Source organism: Solanum pennellii, chromosome 5 (assembly GCF_001406875.1).
Source record: "Solanum pennellii chromosome 5, SPENNV200".
Lineage (NCBI taxonomy): Eukaryota > Viridiplantae > Streptophyta > Magnoliopsida > Solanales > Solanaceae > Solanum > Solanum pennellii.
Genome location: NC_028641.1, coordinates 583,625 through 605,821, shown reverse-complemented (window position 1 = coordinate 605,821; position 22,197 = coordinate 583,625). Strand labels below are relative to the sequence as shown.

Below are 22,197 nucleotides of genomic sequence, written 5' to 3'. Positions count from 1 at the left end.
ACGCGTTGTGGGTATTGATGTGTGTGTTTATTTGGGCAGGAGTGTGGAATCTTGTCAATAATCAATATTACTAGTTTTAATAACTTTCATAATATAAATTTATCAATTACACAATTAAAAAAATAATTATATTATTTCCATCTATTATCCATGAGATAATAATAATAATAATAATAATAATAATAATAATAATTAAAGTCTGCATATATACATTACTTGTGAGATTTTGTATGTAATTATTATTGTTGTTTCGTCTAACTATTTTTTCAATCGTCATTTTAATATTTTCTTCCCACGTTTCAATATTTATGTTCAACTAATTAACTCAATCATATAGATTGAGATTAAAAAAATAACTTTATTGCACAAGTTGAAAGAGATGTAATTTACGGAAAACAAAACAAAATGGTGGAATTAAGAATTCACAAAAGCATATGCAAATAAAATACTTAACATTATGATATTACTAGGGACCTCCTATACAACCTTAGTAGAACAAACGATAGTACAAAATAAAAATGAGACATATTACATGTGTGATATTTGGAAAGGTTAGTGTTATTTGTGGATTTCGTTTGACGGAAAATATTTTCTTGTTCGTATCGTTAAGTATCATGTGTGCATTTTTGCGAGTTTAAACTAGTCAACCTCAACTCTAACAAAGATCATATTTTGTGTGTGTATTGTATATTGTTTATTATTGTGTAGGTGTGTTTATAGCTAGTCAACGTGAGATTAAGCAAACATTATATATTGTGTTGTGTGCCTTTTGGAGAAAAGAAAAAGAAAAAGAAACCTTACAACTATTTAAAAATTGGTCAAATTTTACATTAAATTATGTTTTGGGGTTTAAATGCACTAGTTGTTACATGTTTTACTCAAAGATATTCTTCAGCTATCTAAATAGATCAAAAATATCATTGCTTGTTGTGGTTATTTCAAAAGATATAGCCTCACTAATTAAATACTCGTAAATATTTAAGTGAGAAATATTCAATTTTTGCGTGTTAAAGAATTTTATTTTTATCAATTTTTAATACGAATCAAGTTGAGAAAAGAAGTCAAAAGTGTCAACTGCAAGTTAGTATCTTCTGAGTAAAAAAGAAGTAGCCCATCAAACAAAAATAAAGTTCGAACTGTCATACACCGACTTTGCATAGATCCTCCATTCTTTTGTCCAAATTAGTCAACGTCTTTTGCAATGTTGAAATCCTGCTCTCCACAGAATACAACTTAGTAACAAGTCTTTCCGAGACAAAAGTGTTAGTTGTTATTGTATATCCTAAGAGAATCGAGTAGTTGAAAGGTGTGAAGTGACACCAAAAACATTTTTTTCTTTTGAAATTTCCTCTGAAATGAAATCAGATTCGAAATTAAAATTATTGCTAATTATTCGCTTGGAGAACTGACCAAAGCATTCAGAATACACTTGTATATATTTTTCCTAGAGCCACTGGAAAAAAAAAGTAATTTCAAGATTTTTATCGCTTCTAATATTTTTCCTTAATATTTTATTATAAAAATTTAATTTCAAGTGGATTCTAATTTGACTTTATAATTCAACAATATCATGTGAGTGGTTAATTCTTTTTTATTTTTTACCCCAACTTCCTACCAACACCAAAAAAATAACATTTTAAAATTTATATTTTAATTTTTAATTTATTATTATTATTTTATCTTATAATTTTGAGATTTTAAATATAAAAAATTATATTTACTTGCTTCAAAACGCGTATTATTACGTGTTTGTCCAACTCAATTATGTTAATGCTACATAAGCTCGATCAATGCTCAGAGGAGTTTAAAAAATAAAATTTTATCATGTTTAACAATTTATTTCGCAAAATAATGAATATAAGGGTTCAATTAACAAACAAGTATAAGAGTCTCTCGGGTTATTCCGTCTTAATTCAAATTTAACGAGCTGCCCCTAAGTCCTAACCACAAGGGCCCAAAAGCTTTAATGATATCAACCATTGGGCCTATTTACTCCATGAGCCCAATACGAAACCCTAATTCTCATAATACATAAGCTATTTTTTCCCTCCATAGCTAAAACCTCAAAGAAATTTTCGAGTTTGGCCATCAGACTAAGCAAAACTAATCAAAGCAGGAGAAATGCAGGCGGCACCGGCGACAGTGGAGTCCGTGCAATGTTTCGGGCGGAAGAAGACGGCGGTGGCGGTGACACACTGCAAGCGTGGTCGTGGTTTGATCAAAATCAACGGAGTTCCTATCGAGCTTGTTCAGCCGGAGATTCTCCGGTACAAAGCTTTCGAGCCAATCCTCCTTCTAGGTCGTCAACGATTCGCCGGAGTTGACATGAGAATTCGAGTCAAAGGAGGAGGTCATACTTCTCAGATCTACGCTATTCGTCAGTCAATTGCAAAGGCTCTTGTAGCTTTCTACCAGAAGTACGTTGATGAGCAGACGAAGAAGGAGATTAAGGATATTCTGATTCGATACGATAGGACTTTGCTTGTTGCTGATCCTAGACGTTGTGAGCCTAAGAAGTTTGGTGGTCGTGGTGCTCGTTCTAGGTTCCAGAAATCTTACCGTTAAATTTACGGTATATGTTCTATTGCTATTGGTGCTCTGCAATTTTGAGTATGGTTTCGATTTTAGGGATTATTATTATTATCTATTCACCATTAAAGCTATCTGAGTAAGCTTTGGATTTTCATGAACCGTAATGTAGTTGTTTTACAGTGGAATGATTTTATGTTATGTATGCATTGAAATATGTTTTTCCAATGCATAATTAGAACTTATGCTATATAGTGTTGTTGCTTGAACCTGTTGATTTCTGCTGAAGAACCTTAACATGATTTTCGAAAAAGAATACATTTTTTTAATTTTTTTTTAGCTCCCCTAAGTTGCCATGTACAGATTAGTTTGAGATGGAATAGCCTTATTTGCCTTGAAAGAATGGTTATCTAGTAGTGGTATGAGACCTGAATAGAGTTGAACAGTATATACAAATCGTAGAGAAACCTAACTTATGAGGGGACGGGATGTCGTTTCTTGTGTTCTTGTACATTACTTGTCTGTTCTTGTTCTACATTTGCCATATACATGTTTGTGGTGCTTCGGTTCTTCAGGTGAAGAAAAGGTTTCTTGTTCATATTATGACTTGTTTTATTCTTTCATTGAGTAAGTTGGATATAAAAATGCTTCTTTGACATAGAAGCAGTGCATTTTTTTGATTCGAAACACAGACATAGTAGAAAAGGTTAGAACTAAAAAACTCTTTCCCTGCTCCTGGCGGAGTTTGATATATGTACCAATAGATAAACACTATACACAGACAAATATAGGATGGTTGAACATATTAGATAACGAATCATTTGTTTGTTGGCATGCCTTAACAAGGTGGTCATGGCCATGTCTCCACACCATCTTTGGTTTGGGAGAATAGTTGGCTCTTTGCCATGACCTCACTTGCATGAGCAACATTCTTAGTTGTTTGGCTATTAGGTGGTTCTAATTTCCTACTATACTCAGGAAGTTTGTTCTGTTTAATCTTAGCAGTCTCATATTTATCTGCATTTTTATGTCATTCGCATTTGAAATGGATTTCTCTTTGTTGCTTCTTTTGAGGTGAAGAAGGCCACCTCTTCTTCCCGAACTCGGATTCAATCCACATCGCTTGCTTGAACCTTCTACGCCTAACTGAATTCAATAAGATTTCCTTATCAAGTGAATCCATTTATGTGATTGGATGTTCACATCACAATAGTAGTAATGAAAGGCCTTCAAGTTGCAGGGTGCCATAACATCTATTACTTCCCCAACTCTGAATACTGTTGCGTGAGGGTCTATTAAACGATATGAGTTGTGTTTGCAGTCCCATCTAAGATGGTGAAACTCAGATTTTGTTGCTGCAATGCATCATATTTTCATTGCCAAAAGCACTATGGTTGAAGTAGGCATCATAACAAATAGGGATGATGTTATACCAGCCTTTGATATTTCCCATTACAAAAAGGATATTTGTTTGGGAAACAAATGTACTGAAACTTAAATGTTTATATATGCCCGTTATATAGTACATAATATTTGGAGAATGCAATCAAGTTCAATTATTGCACAATTTAGACTTTATCAATTCGATTAGCTCGAAAATATAAAGAGAAAAAGAAATTATTTCATTTGAATACCACTAAGTAAGATTCTTGAACATGTTAGGAACTCAGATCAATAGATTTTTACATCATAGAATGAATTTAGTCAAACAGATGTTCCTCCATAAGGGAAGAGTCATTCTTGCTAACGTGAGATACTTTGTCCACCAGACTGTCATATTCCGTCTATTCAGAAGTGCATTCTGGTGGTAGAACTTTGTATCTCTTAGTATCTTGACAATATGAGTAAAACATATGTTTTCTCCTAGCCCAGTCCAATCCTTTCATCTGTTGTGATGATAACTTCATAAATCCTTCTCCATCAACAGGGTCCAAACTTGAAGGACTACTTCTCTTAGAACATGTAGGAGTATTATTTTGTTGTTGTTTTACACAACCTTCTAATTCTATACCTTTGATTGTTGTTATAAAAGGTGCATAATTGTAGTTTACAGGGTATTTTCCTCCATGTGTTGCCCATTCTGATCCATCCCATATTGTCAGTATAGTTGACATTGGCTTTGATGGGTAAACTGAAGAGATTGCTGTGTTGTGAACTACTTCTCTTACTGGTACATTGTCCACAAGAAATCTGTTCAAATTAACAATAAAATTGTCAACTTTTAAATCCAAATAGATAAAAGTACACATAGTTTCCAAACATAATGGGGTGTAGCTTAGTTGGAGAGATGTCAATCCCTTCGAAATGGACTCAGTTAATAAATGAGCAGGTCAATAATCAGTTCAAACTTAGGCGAATGATGATCATTTCATAGGCAATGACTTTGTCTTGAAAATCAGACAAATAAATTGAAACAACGGACTTACACTATGTGATGATTATTCCAAAGGATGGTATAATCATGAAAATCCAAAGTTGGATCAAACCATAGGTAGAATTTTTCTTCTCTTCCAGTGTGAACACTTCCATTTCCATAAAGATTTGTCTGTAAAACCCAATCCCTTCTCTTCTCATGTCCAAGCAATTCAAAGTCTATTTCATCATGGTTGTGTGGAAACACATCTGAGTTTGACATCTGAAAATTGAAAAAAAATAAATTATACTTAACGAGATAATTATAGCCACAAAAAACTTTTATAGCTCGTTCTTACATCACAAATTTCAAAAGTCCTACTTTGAATAGGGACATACGGAGTACTAATTACCAGGCATGCATGAAGTGAGTTGAGAACTAGGATATCTCATGTTCAAAACAATTCATCAAAGGCAAAAAAAAAAAATTCCCAATATATCCACGCCTTGATAGATAGAGTTACACAAAATATTCTTTGTAAAATTAATCGAAGTACATATAAATTGATTCAGACACTATGATTACTATTAAGGATAAAATGGAAACTTACATAAAAGGCAACAACAACTCCTGATGTAAAATGAGCAGGCAATTTTAGTGCAGCATTAAAGAAACCATAGTAATATTTCTCTTTAGAGATTAGTCCAGAACCTGTGGAGTGACAAAATAAAAAATTTAATTAATACTCTAAAGTTATAAACTAAGCCAAAAAAAAAAAACATGTATGAAATTGTTGTAGTGTACCTGAAGATTTATCTAAAATAATTTCAGCACTTGATCCATTATTTGTAATATGAATATTAGAACCTCCATAAAACACATTATAACTCTGATTAACCGATAATCGACTAAAATGATCAGTTAATTTTTCGATTTCTGGAGGTTTATACACTGGACCTCGACATGAAACAACAATAATCATGCATAAAATCAAGAATTGTGACAATATAAATTTTCTATCATGAAGGAAAAATTCCATTTTTTATTTTATTGTTTGTAATAATGAGAATGTGTGGGGCAAAATTGGGCTATTTATGGAGTGAAAAAAATAGATATGAAAAAAAAAACATTGTGCTTAGTTGTAGCAAGCTGTATGTAATTGTCTTATACAGAATCTAATTAAATAATATTAATAGATTTGTGGACACTGATTAGAAAGCTCATGTGCTATAGAGAAAGACATGTTTTTGGAAAGAACCTTTTTTCCTTTATTTCAAATATTCGATATTTGTTTCACTAAATTTGAGTTTATATAAAAAAAATTATATTGAAGGGGTAAATAATCCGTCATACAGACACAATATCATGTTTATTAATTGATTCAGTAAGATTTTTAGTTAAGAATGACAAAATACTTATTATTAGACGATATTATTATTTGTGTTGGGGGACCAAATTGAGTTCAAGTAGGAGCCATGCTACAACAAAAGTTACGACTTTTATTGATTGTTAGGTAAAAGCATTAATTAATACTATATATTTATTGACATATTCATGTACTACTTTATTAGGGTTTTTTTTCTTATTTTTTTTAATTGAGATTGGACTGATTGACTAATGGGGTCATGAATTTGGATCAATATTCTTTGATGCTAGATTAAAAGTTTATATATTTAATGTGCCTATATTCCATATATCTATTGACATTTTGAGCGGAGTTAAAATTTTTATAAAGGGTGTCCAGTAATAGCACGTGTAAGATTTTCAAACATGTGAACACAATTTCATTCCAAACATCTAAAATTATCAGGTTATATTATAAGAGTGTCCAAATTATGTTATTTAATCATTTGGTGTATCATTACGATATTTTTTTTCTAATGAAACCTTGACAACCATTAAGCTACGCCTCTACAGTCACGTCTGTAGGTGGAGCCACCGTAGGCGAGTTATGTGATTTATTGGCGGAGTTAAAAATTTTTCGTAAAGGGTGTCCAATAATAACACTTGTGAGATTTTCAAACATGTGAACACTACCTCATTCCAAACATCTAAAGTCACCAGTCTATAACAACTTGTTGTGTTATAAGAGTGTTCAAAATATGTTATTTAATTATTTGGTGTATCATTTTACTTATATATACGGTATTTTTTTTCTAACGAAACCTTGACAACTTAAGCTACACCACTACAGTCACGTCTATAGGTGGAGCCACCGTAGGCGAGTTGTGTGATTTATTGACGGAGTTAAAAACTTCATAGAGGGTGTCCAGTAGTAACACTTGTAATATTTTCAAACATGTGAACACTACCTCATTCCAAACATCTAAAATCATCAGGCTATAACAACTTGTTGTATTAAGAGTATCCAAAATATGTTATTTAATTATTTTGTGTATTATTTTACCTATATATACCGTAGGCAAGCTATGTGATTTATTATGAACATTTATTTAATTTTACATATTTTTAACATAATTAAGAAAAAATTATATACCTTTCGTCAAATTTCAAACTCCGCAACTACAAAATTTTGTTGGGAAATGGACGAAGAACAATTGGAGTTGAAATTATAGATTTGCATAATACATTCTGCTGCTGCTTTTTGTCTGTGTTTCAATCAACAGCTGTTAATTGACATAAACGCGTCCAACTTGATCCAACAAACTCTTATTCTTTATTATTATTGCATTATTTCTTATGTATAATGATCTTTTTGTAATTATTATTATTTTATTAAAATTGTCATTTTGATTAATAGTAAAATTTATAAAAGGAGATTTAATATAAAATAAATTAAGATTGATCAAGTTCACTTTCTTAGAGCTATTATCTATGACTTCTTCATTTATTTTTTTTATAGGCCAAAAAAATTAAATCGTCGCTCTTAATATGAAACGTTAGCTTAATCGATAGAAAAATGTTATTTTATAGCAAGTGGATATGTTTTGATACTTTGACTAAAGTGATCAATTGGAGTAGGTGGACTTGCAGTTTGAAATTTCATATAAGTGTTAGCAATGAAGAAATTAAACTATTAAAACATAAAATATTAAATTTGATGTAAGTAATTTTTGTGTATTTACTTGTTTCATTATTAATGGATCATTATAATGTTTGAGCTAATAATTGGACTAGTTACTACTTAATTAAATTGAATTATTTGATGTAATTAAGGAGTTGAAGAAAGATTTTGTAGGATACCTTAAGGAATGATGAGATTGTAAAAAGATTTTATGAGATTTTTGGAAAAGAAATGCTTGCATTGAGGGAATAATTAATAATACACTTACAAATTAGTATTATTAAGAGTATAAGCCATGAACATGTCTTCATAATACAAAAATTATAAGCTCAAATAAAATTAAAAGATAATTAAATGTGTTAAAAATTCATGGCTTATTTGTGGATGAAATTGAGTGGTTTTGTTCCATTGAACTCGTGTAATATATGTTAATGATTTGTTAATTTGAAAATAACTTGTTAAAGAAATAGTAATTTATTGATGTTTCAAGTTTTAGGTCGAAATTCATTTACCGTTTAAAGATAGAAAAATCTCAATTATTTTATCACAATTCATATCGATAAAAAAAATAAGTAAACACCCATTTGTTCATTCTTCTAAATAGATATTAGTTGCAACAGGATCGTGCTAAACTTATTAAGATATAAAAATTGTAACTTGTAATTTTATTAAAAAATTTAGTTTGTATCTTTTTTTTTATGGCGTCATCAATTTAATGTAGTGATTTTTAATTATGTATTGATTGATAAGTAATATAATTGTTAAAGTTCTAAAGTCACATAATTAAATAATTTTCTTAAAAAATTATTCATGAGAAAGCAAGTTTAATTAGCAAAAGATTAGCAAGCATCACAGGAACAAGCTTAGTACGTAAAATAACTATCAAATATGTTAATTATTTGAGAATAAAATCTTTAAATTTTAAGATAAAGTGCTAAAAAATTTAATTGGTCTTTTTATTTAAAATTAGTGGATTTAAATTAATTATTGATACAAATAAAGTCAATTCAAGAACTTAGATCAAAAGTTATCTAGGTTCCTAATTAAAAAAATCAAAATGACTAATTACCTTCTTTAATTTACTTTAATAAAATCACAGTTATTAAACTAAAGATTAATATCATCTTAAAATATCGTGCCTAGTAACTTATAAAATAAATTTAATATCATCACACAAAAACGTATAAAGAAGGAAAACATCTCAAATAATAATATTGATCATATCTTTTGAAGATAACAAGATAATCCCTATTTATCAAGAAAATCTATCTCAAATAGCATAAGTCTCGAATCTTACTTTTATGAAAATAATAAATAGAAAAGGAATTGATTTTGTTTACTCCAAAATCACATGTCCTATTTGAGCAACATTTTGGGCTTGATTCTTCAGTACTTTGGCATTCATATCAGGCCCAAAATCAAATTTTTTTTGCTCATTTGGGCCTCAATGTGGCATACAAAATCAGCTTTCTGGGCTACATATTGGGGCTTCATTAGGCCCAATCTTCTACTTAGCTTAATAGCTTCAAGTTGGACACTTCTTTTGTGATAAATATCTTTTTGATTTTCTATTAAAACCCATTACCTTTAATGGATGGATATCATTGTGAATGCTATCAGGTGGGGTGGAGCACTTTATCTTAAGATAAGTTTTATAGAGTGACGATTAGATTTATTTTGTTGTATAAGGTAGAATATTGATCATTCAAACACTTCATGTTCAGAAGTGAGGATGTTGAGGTTGATGTACGAACATACTAGGAGTGATAAGATTAGAAATGAGAATATCCGAGTCAAGGTAGGTGTGGCTTTCATTGTAAACTGAAATGATTTGAGAATGTGAAGAGGAGATGCATAAATGTCACACTAAGGAGGTGCAAGAGGTTGGATGCAGTGGAAATGATCGAGGAGAGGTTGGAGTACGTCAAAAGAAAATTAGTTAGAGACGATTAGACATGATATGACACAACTTTAGTTTACCGAAGACATGAACTTAGATAAGAGGATGTAGACGTCACAAATTAAGGTAGAAGATTAGTTAGTAGTGGAGTGTTATATATCTTGATTTTTTTTATGGGTTTAGGCTTAGTGATGTATATCGTAGTATTAGTCTCGGTGTCTTGCTTTTGATGATCTATCATCATATGTTGTTTATGATGTTTCAAATATTGCACTATTTTATTTTTTTGTTGTAACTGTTTTCTTATTAGTTTCTACGTTTTTCTTCACTGTCACTCTACATTGTCATACATACTTTAATATCCTAAAAAACAAGTTCTCTACCTCCACAAGGTAGAAGTAAAATTTACATACACTTTATCTTTCGCAAATCTTACTTATAAAATTATACTAAACATGTCATCATATATTTCTATAATATTAATAAATTAATTGATCGAACAATATATCAACGGAGCTTATAATTTTAGCATAACACCTCGAAGATGAAGTCGGAATGGACGTTCCAACACATCACATGATAACATTAAACGAAGCCTCCTCCAACTTCGATGCATTATTATACATTTTTCATATATAAACTATAGTAACTTATATTTTTAAAAATTAATATACATTTGAGTGATTCAATGCTGGCGGTGCCCCTTATCTGTCCTAGTAATTGCTGACTTGTTTTATTCCCATACCTCTATTAAATTTCATAACATGCATAATGCCAACTTATATAATAATAATCCTTCAGAATCTAAATTTTTTTTAAAAAAATGTTTCAAGATCAAATTTTAAGTCATTGACCTTTCAAGCACTTAAAAGTGTTGTCTAATCTATGAATAAACTTGAATAAAATTATAGAATGATATTTTTTAATTTGTTTAAATTTAAGTAAGTAAAGTTAAATAAAATAATTGAAGTGTGCGCAAATTCTTTTGAACATCAACACAATTATACAGTTTAAGAAAATGGTCCAAATTAGCTTTTGTACTTTGTGAAAAAGGTTTTACTTTGCTCTCTATTAGAAGATCGATTAATTTTTATTTTTGTTATTTTAGTTTTAACTCAAAAAATTTCAAATTTAACTTTAAGAGAATATCATATAAGGATTCATTTATATTTTTGTTATGATATTTGATTTGTTAGCGACTAAAGCAAATTCAAATTAAAATTATAACGGGAATTGAATAAGCCAAACTTCTAACATAGTACAACATTAGATCTTTCTGCAAAATATAAGGGTAAATTTGAACCTTTATTTTATAGCATAGAATCACAATATATTAATTGGACAATAATCAACCTCCATCTACACCAATAAATATCTCTCGTCAAGTCACTTTCATTCTTTCTTCCTTTTTAAATGTGTTCTTTAATCTTCATTTCTTCGTCTCATATTAGCTGTTCTATCATACTATAAATAGTTATCATAAATTACTTGTAAATTTACTTTTATAACTAATACTTTCTTTTAAAAATGTAAACAAGTTTGTAAAGTTTCTGAAGGATAAAGTAATAAAACTAATTTTCTTTCCAATAATTTCTTAAAAACGTGCAAAGAAAATATAGACAACTAATATCAAGGGTGGAATTAGTAGTCAGCGTGTAGACTCGATCAAACCTAGTAAATTTTGCTCAAATAATATATTTTAAATTAAGAATAAATTTTAGAACCATCACCCTGTACTACCAATTAATTTGCATGTCAATAATGTCACTAGTACGTTTATTACAAAGTGTCGGCTACGTCCCTTCACGTACTCTTATTAAATTATTTTATGAAAGTCTCCACGAACTCTCCTTTACAAAGTCAACTTTTCGTCTCAAAATAATTGTCATAAATTTGAACCGTTCGATCACTAAACACCACTTATTTTCTAACACGTGTCCCCATGCATTTTTTCAACTAACAAACTATATATATATAGTGCCAAACTACTTTAACAATATCATACACAAATTAAATCTACTAAAAGTTTGTTCACATAAGTCCATACACACATTTTTTCCCCTTTTGTTCATATATACTTTAGATTTGATCTTTGTATTCTCTTGATATTTTTTTCTTACATCAATGATCAACAAATCTAACGAATTTATTCGCCGGATTGTGAATTTTCCGGCTATTCGTCCAAGTGAAACAGTGTGTTTTTCTAGCCTTGTTACATCTTTGATTCAACTAGGCCAAACAATATGTGAATTCAAGTCAAGAACTTTTTATACAAATAAGAAGAATGTTAGAAATTCGATTCGTTTAATTGAGGATATTCTCATTGTTCTTAAGGAAATCCCAAATGGGGTTTCAAGATTTGCTAGTTCAAGCATTGTGAGCTTATCTGAGATTCATTTTATCTTCCAGAAGTTTCATTTCTTGTTGAATGATTGTAGCAGAGAAGATTCAAGAATATGGATTTTAGCGAAATCCGAGGATGTTTCTTGCCAGTTTAAGATGCTAGCAAGAGCTGTTGCTGTGGCACTTGATGTTCTTCCTTTAGAGGAAATGGATGTTTCTGTGGAGGGTAGAGAAGTGGTTGAGTTTGTGAGGAATCAAGCTGTTAAGTTGAAGTTTGAAGTCGAAATGGATGATGGGAGAATGCAAGTGAATGTTTTGAAGATTTTGGATCAACTTGAAGATGGAATTGTTCCAGAATCATGTGATCTGAAAAGGGTTCTTGATTATTTAGGAATTAAACGTTGGAGCGCGTGTAATAGAGAAGTTAAGTTCTTGGATAATGAGATGTTGTTGGAGGGGAATACTGAGGAGAAGAGAGATATGGGGATCCTTAGTAGCTTAATGGGGTTCATGATATACTGCAGGGGAACTCTGTTTGAAGTATTGGATAATGGAGCAAGTAGACAAATCAATGGAGGCAGTACTAATGTAGATCAAGCCATCAGGTTCTTGAATCTTGATGATTTCAGGTGTCCAATTACACTTGAAATCATGAGTGATCCAGTGACAATAGCCTCAGGTCACACGTATGATCGGTCTTCGATTCTGAAATGGTTCAGAGCTGGAAATTCAACTTGTCCAAAGACTGGTGAGAGGTTAACAAGTGTTGATTTGGTTCCTAATTTGGCTTTGAAGGTTTTAATCAAACAGTATTGCTCCGCGAATGGTATTCCATTTGTTGAGACTGGTACGAGAAATCGTGATGCTGTAAGATTTGTTGGTTCAAGTACTGTGGCTAATGAGCAGGCTATGAAGTTGCTTGCAAGTTTTCTAGTAGGCAGGCTGGTTGCTGGAACAATGGAACAGCAAAATAAGGCTGTATTCGAGATTCGTTTGCTCACCAAAACAAGTATTTTTAACAGGTCTTGTTTGGTGGAAGCTGGTGCAATCCCACCTCTTCTGAATCTTGTTACTTCAAGGGATTCCTCTTGTCAAGAGAATGTGATGGCTACTCTACTGAACCTCTCAAAGAACTCTAAATGCAAAAGCACAATTGTTGGAAATGGAGGTTTGTTCTTGATACTTGATGTGTTGAAAGGAGGGCTAAAGATGGAGGCTCGACAGCACGCAGCTGGTACATTATTCTACCTTACATCAGTAGAAGAGTACCGTAAAATGATGGGAGATAATCCGGAGTTCATTCCATCACTTTTGGAGTTGCTAAGAAATGGCACTGACAGAGGAAAAAAGAATGCCTTGGTCACCATTTTTGGCCTCCTAATGCGCCCCGAAAACCACTGGAGAGTGATTGCTGCTGGATTAGTCCCCTTGGTGGTTAATCTGTTGAAATCTTTCGAAAGGGAAGATCTCATTACAGATTCCTTAGCAGTTTTATCAACGCTTTCTGAAAGGCTAGACGGAGCAATGGCTGTTCTTTATGCTGGAGCTTTGCCTACTATCGTCAATGTTCTAAGTTCTTGCAATTCAAGGGCATCAAAAGAGTACTGTGTCTCATTGTTGCTGGCTTTGTGTATCAACGGTGGAGCAGATGCAGTTCCTGTTTTAGTAAAGAACTCATCTCTCATGGGACCGTTATATTCCCTCCTGGCTGAAGGCAACTCAAAAGCAAGCAAGAAAGCTAGTACACTCATCAGAATCTTGCACGAGTACAACGAGAAGACCTCATCTGGCTTGATCACTCCAGTTTTTATAGAGGATCAATTCATTAATGTGTGGTAATTATTTACAAGCATCCAACATGTATATATACACCATTGTTGTAGGATGCTTTAGTGTCATTTTCCTTTACTGGTGATATCAGCTCAAGTTTTTAAGAGCTAGTCACTACACTGCTGCAGCTTCTGTTTTTTGAATGAAGCTTTGTATAGTTTTTACTTGTATCTCTATACTTTCTGATGTTAATGTAAATTGTTGTTAATGTAACATCAATTGTTGTAATCTTCGACTAAATAATAAGCATTATGTTATCTGAATCAGTTGGTAGAAATGTACAATCAGTATACTTGTTTTATCTTTGATTGTTCAGTTTCATCCTCTGGTAGACACCTAAATTGAGATCAAAATGTGTGTAAGAAGAAACTTAAGTAAGTACAATCTTGGGCAGAGGCAGATCTTCAGCGAGTTCAATGGGAACCATTGACTATAAATTCTAGATTCGCCTTTGAGTTCTTGGCTAGGATGAAATGAAAGTTAATTGTATATGAGAATGTGCACTAAGGATCTACTGACTCGACTCTTGTTGATAAATCGAGAGCCTCTTCGAGTTTAACCACCACCTGTTCCATGGATGGTCTTTGCTGCTTAAGCCCTATGCTAGTCAAAGCTAGCTTTAGAACAAGTTCAAATGCATCCATTGAGAACTTCCCCTCTAGTTTGGGATCAGCAAATTCTTTGATGTTCCCACCTTTAGTCAAGTTTCTCGCCTATCATTCAAAAGGACGCGTTAAAGAAAAACTTGAAGTGAATGCAAGAAAATGGAGGATTTAGTATGTTTACCATTTTACTTAGAGGCATTGGATTCTTCAAATCCAAGTTGATAACCCTTTGTCCAGATAGAAGTTGTAGCAATACTATCCCAAAGCTATAGACATCACCATAAGAATTAACGTGACGGTTCTTTTGATACTCAGGATCAACATAACCATAGGTTCCTCTCACTTCTGAGCTAGCATATGAGTGTCCAATGCTAATAATTTTAGACAAACCAAAGTCTGAGAGTTTGGCTTCAAAGCTAGCAGATAGAAGAATGTTTGCTGGCTGCAAAATTTCACCGAAAAGAGGAAACATAACTGAGTTTTTCTTTTTAGAAAATGGAAGACAGATTATGGATGTAAAAAAAGATTTCACCTTGATATCCCGATGAACAATTGATCCTTGAGGATACGAGTGGAGAAAGAGGAGACCACGAGCACAATCAAGTGCAATTTCTAGTCTTCGTTTCCACGAGAGGTATTTACTTTTACCTGCTCATCAGTGGTGTTGAAATCAGGGCACTATACAATTTAGATCAACAAAGATCAGAGAAATGTTCGAAGAGCATAAACATACCAAATAGCCATTCGGAGAGATTTCCATTGTGGCATAGCTCATAAACTAGAAAACATTCATTTGGTGCATCATAGTGGCCTAGCAGGGATACGAGGTTCGGATGTTTGATATGAGAGAGGCTTGTAACTTCTCTAACAAATGTTTCCATCTGTTCATCCTTAATTATGTGCTTAATTGCCACATGTTGTCTATCTGCTAAAATGCCTTTGTATACTTTTCCTGTAAAACATGATCATATCTGATTTATGCATGTTACTAATATGAACTCAACCACTACAATGTTCGATCGTGACTTACCAGCTATGCCTTGACCTATGAAGTTGGACATGCTGAGATTCTCAGTCGCCGAGTAAATCTCTTTAAGTGATAGTCTACGATAGCTGGATTCTTCAGAGTAAGATTCATCTGATATCATCAACACGAAGCAGAATTAGGATAAGCTAAAACATTCGGAACAATGATTGTTATGTGTAGAGGGCTTACTATATCTTTCACTTGATGGTTTAACATCAGCCTTCCTTTTCACATAAATCCACAACGCAACGATTACTACTAACACCATCCCCACTATACCCCCAATTAGAATCGAAAGATCTGCATATTTAACCAATGCTTAACAATAAACACTCTTTTGTCCTGAAACTCAGCAATATCAGTAATTTTTATGTATATGGATTTCAAGACTTACCAGTTTTAAACTTAGAACTACGTATCGTTTCATTTCCACTCTCATCTGCAGACGATTCTGCACAGTATAATGATCAATCAAGATCATAGTTAAATTTCAAAACTTGGAAGAGAAAAACTTAAATATGTTTATAACAGGAAGTAAAGTAAACTTACCTAAAGGGAGAGAGTTGTCTCCTAGGCAATGAAAGATCTTGTCAATCCAACTCACATCAGCAACTCTTTCACTTGTTAACAAAATCAGCATACTAAATCTACAAATGTCATCTTCAAGTTTCATCGAATCATTTTTCGACGTGTAAGTTATTTCTCTCCATGTCTTCAAACACTTATTGCATCCCTTAGTAAGTCCTCCTTCTGAATCCATTAGCCTACAATCATCTCTCAGACTATTCAATCTGCTTCCTAGATCGTTCAGAACATCGATCTCTGAATAATCCGAACAGCCTCCTGCACCACTAGTCAACTTCTCAATGCCACAGCTAAATATATCAGTACTATTGTGATTCATCAAAGTTAAACAGTCCATCTGTTGTGTGGAATTGAGAAAGATAAGTCTTGTTTGGTTAGTCCAATGCGCCAATGCTCGTAAATATCTGTTGAAAGGTGATCCACAACAAGGGTGAGTTAAGAAACCATCCCAATTGTTGTCTAAAGTTGTACATGACTCCCTTGATGATGATGAAGAAGAAGAAATGTTAAAATCCAGGACACATTTGTTGAAACTAGTACTATTTGTTTGAGAAAAAACAAAGTCAAATGATATGGAGAAAACCATGATTAATACTTGTGCTTTGAAGCAATTCATTTTCATGAAATGCTAAAGGGTAGTCAAGTATATAAGTTTTTCTTCATATAAGAAAAAGAAGAAGTCAAGTATATGAAAGAGTAATAAAGAGAAGGCATTTGGCCAAAGAGTGTATTTTTCTTGTTTCCCATTGTAGGGTATAACATTGTTTATCAGCAGAATACATCGACAAATCTCTTAAATTTGTCATAAATTTTATTTAGACATTTAAATTACTGTTTCAGTTGAGCATCTAAATACATAATAAAGTGTTCTTATTAGAAACATTCATTTTAAATTCTGGAAAAAAATTTTTTGCGCGTCTAAGAGTTTATGAAGTAAATAAATTGAAACACTAATTATATATGCCGAATTAGAAACTATCAAAATTTGAATGTCAAAATGAAATAAATTAACAAATTTAAAAGATTATTGATATATTTCGCGCTTTTTAATCGATCATATATTTGACATAGGAAAAAAAAAAGAAGTTCATATAAAATCTAAGATTTTCTGCTAATTTAACATTTGTAGATTAGTAACTTAAGTAAGATATCATAAAAGACAAATGCCGGATATATCAACATTTTATTAAAAAAATATAAAAAGATTGATGTCACCTTTGTGTTGTAGTGTTTGGTTGACGAAAGACTCAATCTTACACAAATACAAAATGTCAATTGTTTTATCAACTAATTTAACCTAGATAATTAGAATGAGGGGTGTTCACGAAAAATCAAAAAAATTTAAAGATTAAGTTAAATCGATATAATAAAATTAAGGATCGATTTTTGTTAGCCAGGAGCAAAAGATCGGCGGACCAATAACGAAGTACATAGCTAATTTCAATATTTATAAATTTTTGATAATATATATTACACTCGATATATTTCATTCATATTTGCGATAGATCAATTAAATTATAAGCCTCGAAACTATTTAAATGGAGGGCAAACAATTGTTGGGCCTTATTCGATGGGCTGGTGACTGTACTAATTACTGCATAGTGGAAAGTTAAGTTGGTCAATTTAATTTATCTCATAATTTGGAAAAAGACTCATTATTTAGTCCATACATTATATTTCAATCGTTCTCCATTAATTAAAAAAATGACATAAATAATTTTCCACCAAAATAACAGTCAACAAATGATATATTTTGTATATTAGTATGAATATACAACTTTAATTTGATACAAATTGTATGTTTAAGTAGCGAATTAACTATTTTTAGTCGATCGATAAAATGCATAACTAGGCTATATTGACTCTCCACCTCATAAACTAGTCTGTTGGATTGTTACTATATTTTGGTCTATAACATAGAAGTTCTAGTTATATTTTACATGGATGTGTTAATCATGACACACAAGTTACATTATACATATGATATACAAATGATATATTGTACATGTCATATGTATATGTTTTCATTTTGATAGTTATGAACTTGTATTCTTCGAAAAAACTTTAATTTTAACTCTTCTAATATGCATGCATTGTCTCATTCTTCTTTATTCTTCCTCAAGTTAAGTGGCTTATCTAATTAGCTACGAGCTTTATCGTTAGTCCGTCGTTTTCTTCTAATAATTAATAATAATGTATTGCTAATTCATTGCTAAATAGGTTTAGTGATGAATTTTATTGTTTGGCAACAAAATTTATTTAGTTACTAAATCAATTTTTTTTTGTAGTATACACGGTGCAAATAAGATTATGCTAAAAAAAACGTTTTGGTTATTCATACTGTTCTTCAAATAAAATCACCTAAGTTAATCGATAGACCGTATTTATTACTACAACATTTTCTATGACAATGTGCTGTTTTTGGGCCTTTTAGCAAGCCCACGAGACTTCTAAAAGTTTGATTCATATATACTATCTTAAATAAGTGTTGATATATTAGAACTTTCATAATTGACTAATATTGGGGTTAATAAAAATTTTATAGCCATAATTTGGATATTTATCATTCATAGCAAGAGGAGAAATGCAAGAATTATTAGAGGAGAGAGGATAGATGCCAACAAGATTCGCGAGAGATACTAAATACATTTATATCAACAAATACAGGATATATACATGTTGATACAAGTTGTATTCAATGTATATATTCTGTATCACTTGTGCTCATGATTCGCGATACAAAAATATAACTTGTACTCGATTCATACATTTTGATACAATTATATCACTTATATTCATTTGTGATATAGAAACACGTATTGTATCACTAACATTCATTAACTTCTGTATCACTTGTAGTCTTTTACGATTGTATTTGATACATACATACTTAAACACTTATATCACTTTATATAGAGATACATGTGGGAGAAGGGAGCGAGAAAAGGAGAGATGCAAGCGGAAGAGGGTGAGCGAGGCTATAGAGAGATGTTAGAAAAAAGTGAAGTATAGTTATAAAAAAATATTCTTTTAGGCAGAATACATAAATGTATCATTTAATCATGTTTTAGTTATCACCTTCAATTTTGGGAGTGCGCAAGTAGACTTAAACTTGTATAAGTTAAACAAGTAGAGACATGCATTCTATGTGATGTCCTACATAATATTTTAGATTTTACATGGTGTGAGACATGTACTATACCATTTATGTATTATGTCTGAAAAATCATTTGATAAAACTAGACTAAATTTCATTGTAATTTGAAATCTCAAATTTTCAAGAAAATGATATTTCAAATTTTAAGTTGTAATTTCAAAATTTAAAAATATAAAACTTGATTTATAAGTTTATATTTTACAAATAAAGATTCATTATTTTAAATTTTAGAAGTAAAAATATCCATACTTGACACAAATAGATTATCGTATCACGTAAAAAAGTTATATTAAAGAATAGTTAATTATTACTATTGTTAATTTTTTTAGACAAAATAAATCTTTGTAAAATTATGCATTTCAAAGTTTCTAATAACATGTAAATGTAAACATCTATTTATAAAGAACATAAAGATATACAATCTATTAATGTGTTGGCTTATGATATTATGATATCGTGCTTATAAATTATGATTTGCTCATTTAGTAAAATTGTATAAGAGTTGGAAAAGTTATATAGTTTCATGATTTGTAGAATTCTTGTATTTATGAGAAAAAACACACAATTTAAGATATCTAAATTTGCATATCCAAACAAGATTTCAACTTCAAATCATCCTAATATCGAATCACTAATTTGACATGATGTTCAAACGAATCCAAAATATTATCTAAATTATATGCATAGCTCTCAAAATTCGAAATATGTCACATAAATAGAGACGGAAAAAGTACATATATAACTAATACTTATATAATCAATACATGTATAACTCTAATCAACAACCAAACAGCCTCTTAAAATTAGACACAATACTCACTTTTAATGTTAAATTCCTAAATTAATACACCATTTATTCCAATTCACTTGTCTTACTTTCTCTTTTAGACCATTTAATAAACCATTTAATAAAAATATATTTTTTCTTTTTTAGCTACTCTTCAATTTCTGTTTTCATCCAACATATTTAAGATCATGAAAATTAAATATTTTGATAAATTTTAAATTCAAAATCATAATATTCGTTTTTTCTCGAATTTAGTGCTAATTTAAAAAAAGCCAAATACATTAAAACGGAAAAAGTAATTATGCTTATTTATTTTTAAGTTTTAAAAACAACATAAAGAAATTGAAATCGAATAAAATAGTAATTATTATAATTTTATTTGTAAATTTAAAAAAACGACAATTAAAACAGAACGAACATAGTATTGTGTTAGGACAAAGGTATAGCGCACGAGGAGCGTGGTAAAGAGTCACGAGGAAGAGACACAAAGCACTCTTCCTACGTGCTGTGGGCTCCACTTTACCCATTTATGCTGTCATTTTCACGCTTCCTCTTCCCCTATTTGGACCCCCCTTTTTGTATCAATTTACTATTTTGACCCTTGATTTTCTATTATTATTAAAATATATTTTATTATTTTATATAAATCGTACGCTATTTGAATAGAAAATTTATCGTCAAATTCAAATATAATCAATAGATGTATCATCATGCTATTTTATTGTTTGTTATATTAATAATTTTTTGAACTATGAACATTAGGTATCATCTATTTTTTATTTTTTATTTTAGTGAATTCGTTATGTATTTTTTGTAAAAGAAAATTGAGGATGATATAAGAGTTAATATGATGATCAATATTTTTTCTTTTACTATATAAATAACTCAGTAATGCCATTTAAATTAGTTTTCGTATCGTGAATGGAAATCAAAATATTACTAGTACAAGATATGATAAGTTAGATAATTTTGTAAAAAACGTAATAATAAAAAAGAATATTTGATGAAAGATCATTTAGTTCTATCAAAGATTATTTAATATTGATCTTCGTTATAATGATAATTCTTTTTCATTTTTGTCACATTACAATATGACTTATAACTTAGGAGAAGTAGTAATTATAAAATTGTTGAAATTATGAGTAATTAAAAATTATGCACGTCTCAATTGGATTAATAATTTTATATCTCGTTTATATTTCGATAAAATTGCTCTTAATTAAAAAAAGAAATATGACTCGTTTTAATTTACTGACATACTAATTTTTGCTATTTAAATTTATGTGAATCGTCTATATATATATATATATATATATATATATATATATATGCATAATATTATGATTCAATTGTAATATTTTCTAAAAGTTGTATAACCTTTTAACTAATCACTAAAGGTACTAATTAAATTAATGTTCAATATTAATTTACCATATAAATAATTTGGAGTCGATTAGAAAAATAATATCATTCATTTAAAAATATATACATGATGATTTAACTTTTCCATGTTAAAAAATAACATGACTATATTATATATAGTAGTTCAAGTTTACTAGTTGTGTCATTAATAGAATAATTGAATAGCTAAGCTATGTGAGTAATATTATAAAAATATACAACATAACCATTTTAATATATAGATACAATATTATGAAAACTTTGTCAATTGATTAGCAATCGCCATTAGTATATACTTTCTTCTCTTTTTTCTTCCACATATTGTTTCCAACATTAGTAATAATAATAAAATATTTTTTTCCTTTTAGTTAAAAAGGAGAAGTTAGTTCATTAATTTTTTTTATTTTTGTTTATTTAATATAAAATTAAACTAAACATCAAATTTCAAGTTTTATTCACCAATTAACCCCCAACCCCTCATATTTACTGTGTTATTTAATTACAATGTCTTTTTAAATTATGTATAACAAGTTGATTTGACCTTATATTTGGAATTATCTATTTAATCTTAAATACAAAATAAATGAAATATGCCTAATTTCATGGTTAAGTTTCGCCAAATTTACATAGTGATTTATCATGTAAGACTATCATT

General features: G+C 30.4%; 4 protein-coding genes across 4 annotated transcripts; 2 read left to right on the top strand and 2 right to left on the bottom strand.

Annotated features, from left to right (window-relative positions):
- The first annotated feature begins 2,044 nt into the window (after window positions 1-2,044).
- On the top strand, window positions 2,045-2,798 carry LOC107018516 (40S ribosomal protein S16). Its single transcript, XM_015219016.2, has one exon. It carries the CDS (start codon window positions 2,122-2,124, stop codon window positions 2,563-2,565), a length of 444 nt encoding a protein of 147 aa, XP_015074502.1. The 5' UTR covers window positions 2,045-2,121; the 3' UTR covers window positions 2,566-2,798.
- A 1,332-nt stretch (window positions 2,799-4,130) lies between these two features.
- On the bottom strand, window positions 4,131-5,956 carry LOC107019061 (probable xyloglucan endotransglucosylase/hydrolase protein 33). Its single transcript, XM_015219643.2, has 4 exons — window positions 5,687-5,956; window positions 5,493-5,593; window positions 4,956-5,164; window positions 4,131-4,719 (listed from the first exon to the last, which is right to left on the bottom strand). The coding sequence occupies exons 1-4, from the start codon at window positions 5,919-5,921 to the stop codon at window positions 4,314-4,316; spliced, it is 951 nt and encodes a 316-aa protein (XP_015075129.1). The 5' UTR covers window positions 5,922-5,956; the 3' UTR covers window positions 4,131-4,313.
- Window positions 5,957-11,819: 5,863 nt separating this feature from the next.
- On the top strand, window positions 11,820-14,243 carry LOC107018908 (U-box domain-containing protein 18). The gene has a single exon (XM_015219499.2). The coding sequence runs from the start codon at window positions 11,932-11,934 to the stop codon at window positions 13,987-13,989; it is 2,058 nt and encodes a 685-aa protein (XP_015074985.1). The 5' UTR covers window positions 11,820-11,931; the 3' UTR covers window positions 13,990-14,243.
- Window positions 14,244-14,310: 67 nt separating this feature from the next.
- On the bottom strand, window positions 14,311-16,819 carry LOC107019177 (probable receptor-like protein kinase At5g59700). Its single transcript, XM_015219749.2, has 8 exons — window positions 16,162-16,819; window positions 16,007-16,063; window positions 15,802-15,912; window positions 15,616-15,723; window positions 15,319-15,537; window positions 15,118-15,233; window positions 14,767-15,027; window positions 14,311-14,693 (listed from the first exon to the last, which is right to left on the bottom strand). The coding sequence occupies exons 1-8, from the start codon at window positions 16,817-16,819 to the stop codon at window positions 14,484-14,486; spliced, it is 1,740 nt and encodes a 579-aa protein (XP_015075235.2). The 3' UTR covers window positions 14,311-14,483.
- Window positions 16,820-22,197: the final 5,378 nt, after the last annotated feature.

Excerpts from the sequence above, each read along its gene's own strand:
- LOC107019061 (XM_015219643.2), bottom strand. The coding sequence starts at position 5,921 with ATGGAATTTTTCCTTCATGATAGAAAATTTATATTGTCACAATTCTTG. Across the intron at positions 5,165-5,492 it reads GAGTTGTTGTTGCCTTTTAT|ATGTCAAACTCAGATGTGTT; the intron begins GTAAGTTTCCAT and ends TTCAATTTTCAG. Across the intron at positions 4,720-4,955 it reads TGGAATAATCATCACATAGT|ATTTCTTGTGGACAATGTAC; the intron begins GTAAGTCCGTTG and ends TAATTTGAACAG.
- LOC107018908 (XM_015219499.2), top strand. The coding sequence starts at position 11,932 with ATGATCAACAAATCTAACGAATTTATTCGCCGGATTGTGAATTTTCCG.
- LOC107019177 (XM_015219749.2), bottom strand. The coding sequence starts at position 16,819 with ATGAAAATGAATTGCTTCAAAGCACAAGTATTAATCATGGTTTTCTCC. Across the intron at positions 15,234-15,318 it reads TCTCTCCGAATGGCTATTTG|GTAAAAGTAAATACCTCTCG; the intron begins GTATGTTTATGC and ends ACTGATGAGCAG. Across the intron at positions 15,028-15,117 it reads TTGTTCATCGGGATATCAAG|CCAGCAAACATTCTTCTATC; the intron begins GTGAAATCTTTT and ends GAAATTTTGCAG.
- LOC107018516 (XM_015219016.2), top strand. The coding sequence starts at position 2,122 with ATGCAGGCGGCACCGGCGACAGTGGAGTCCGTGCAATGTTTCGGGCGG.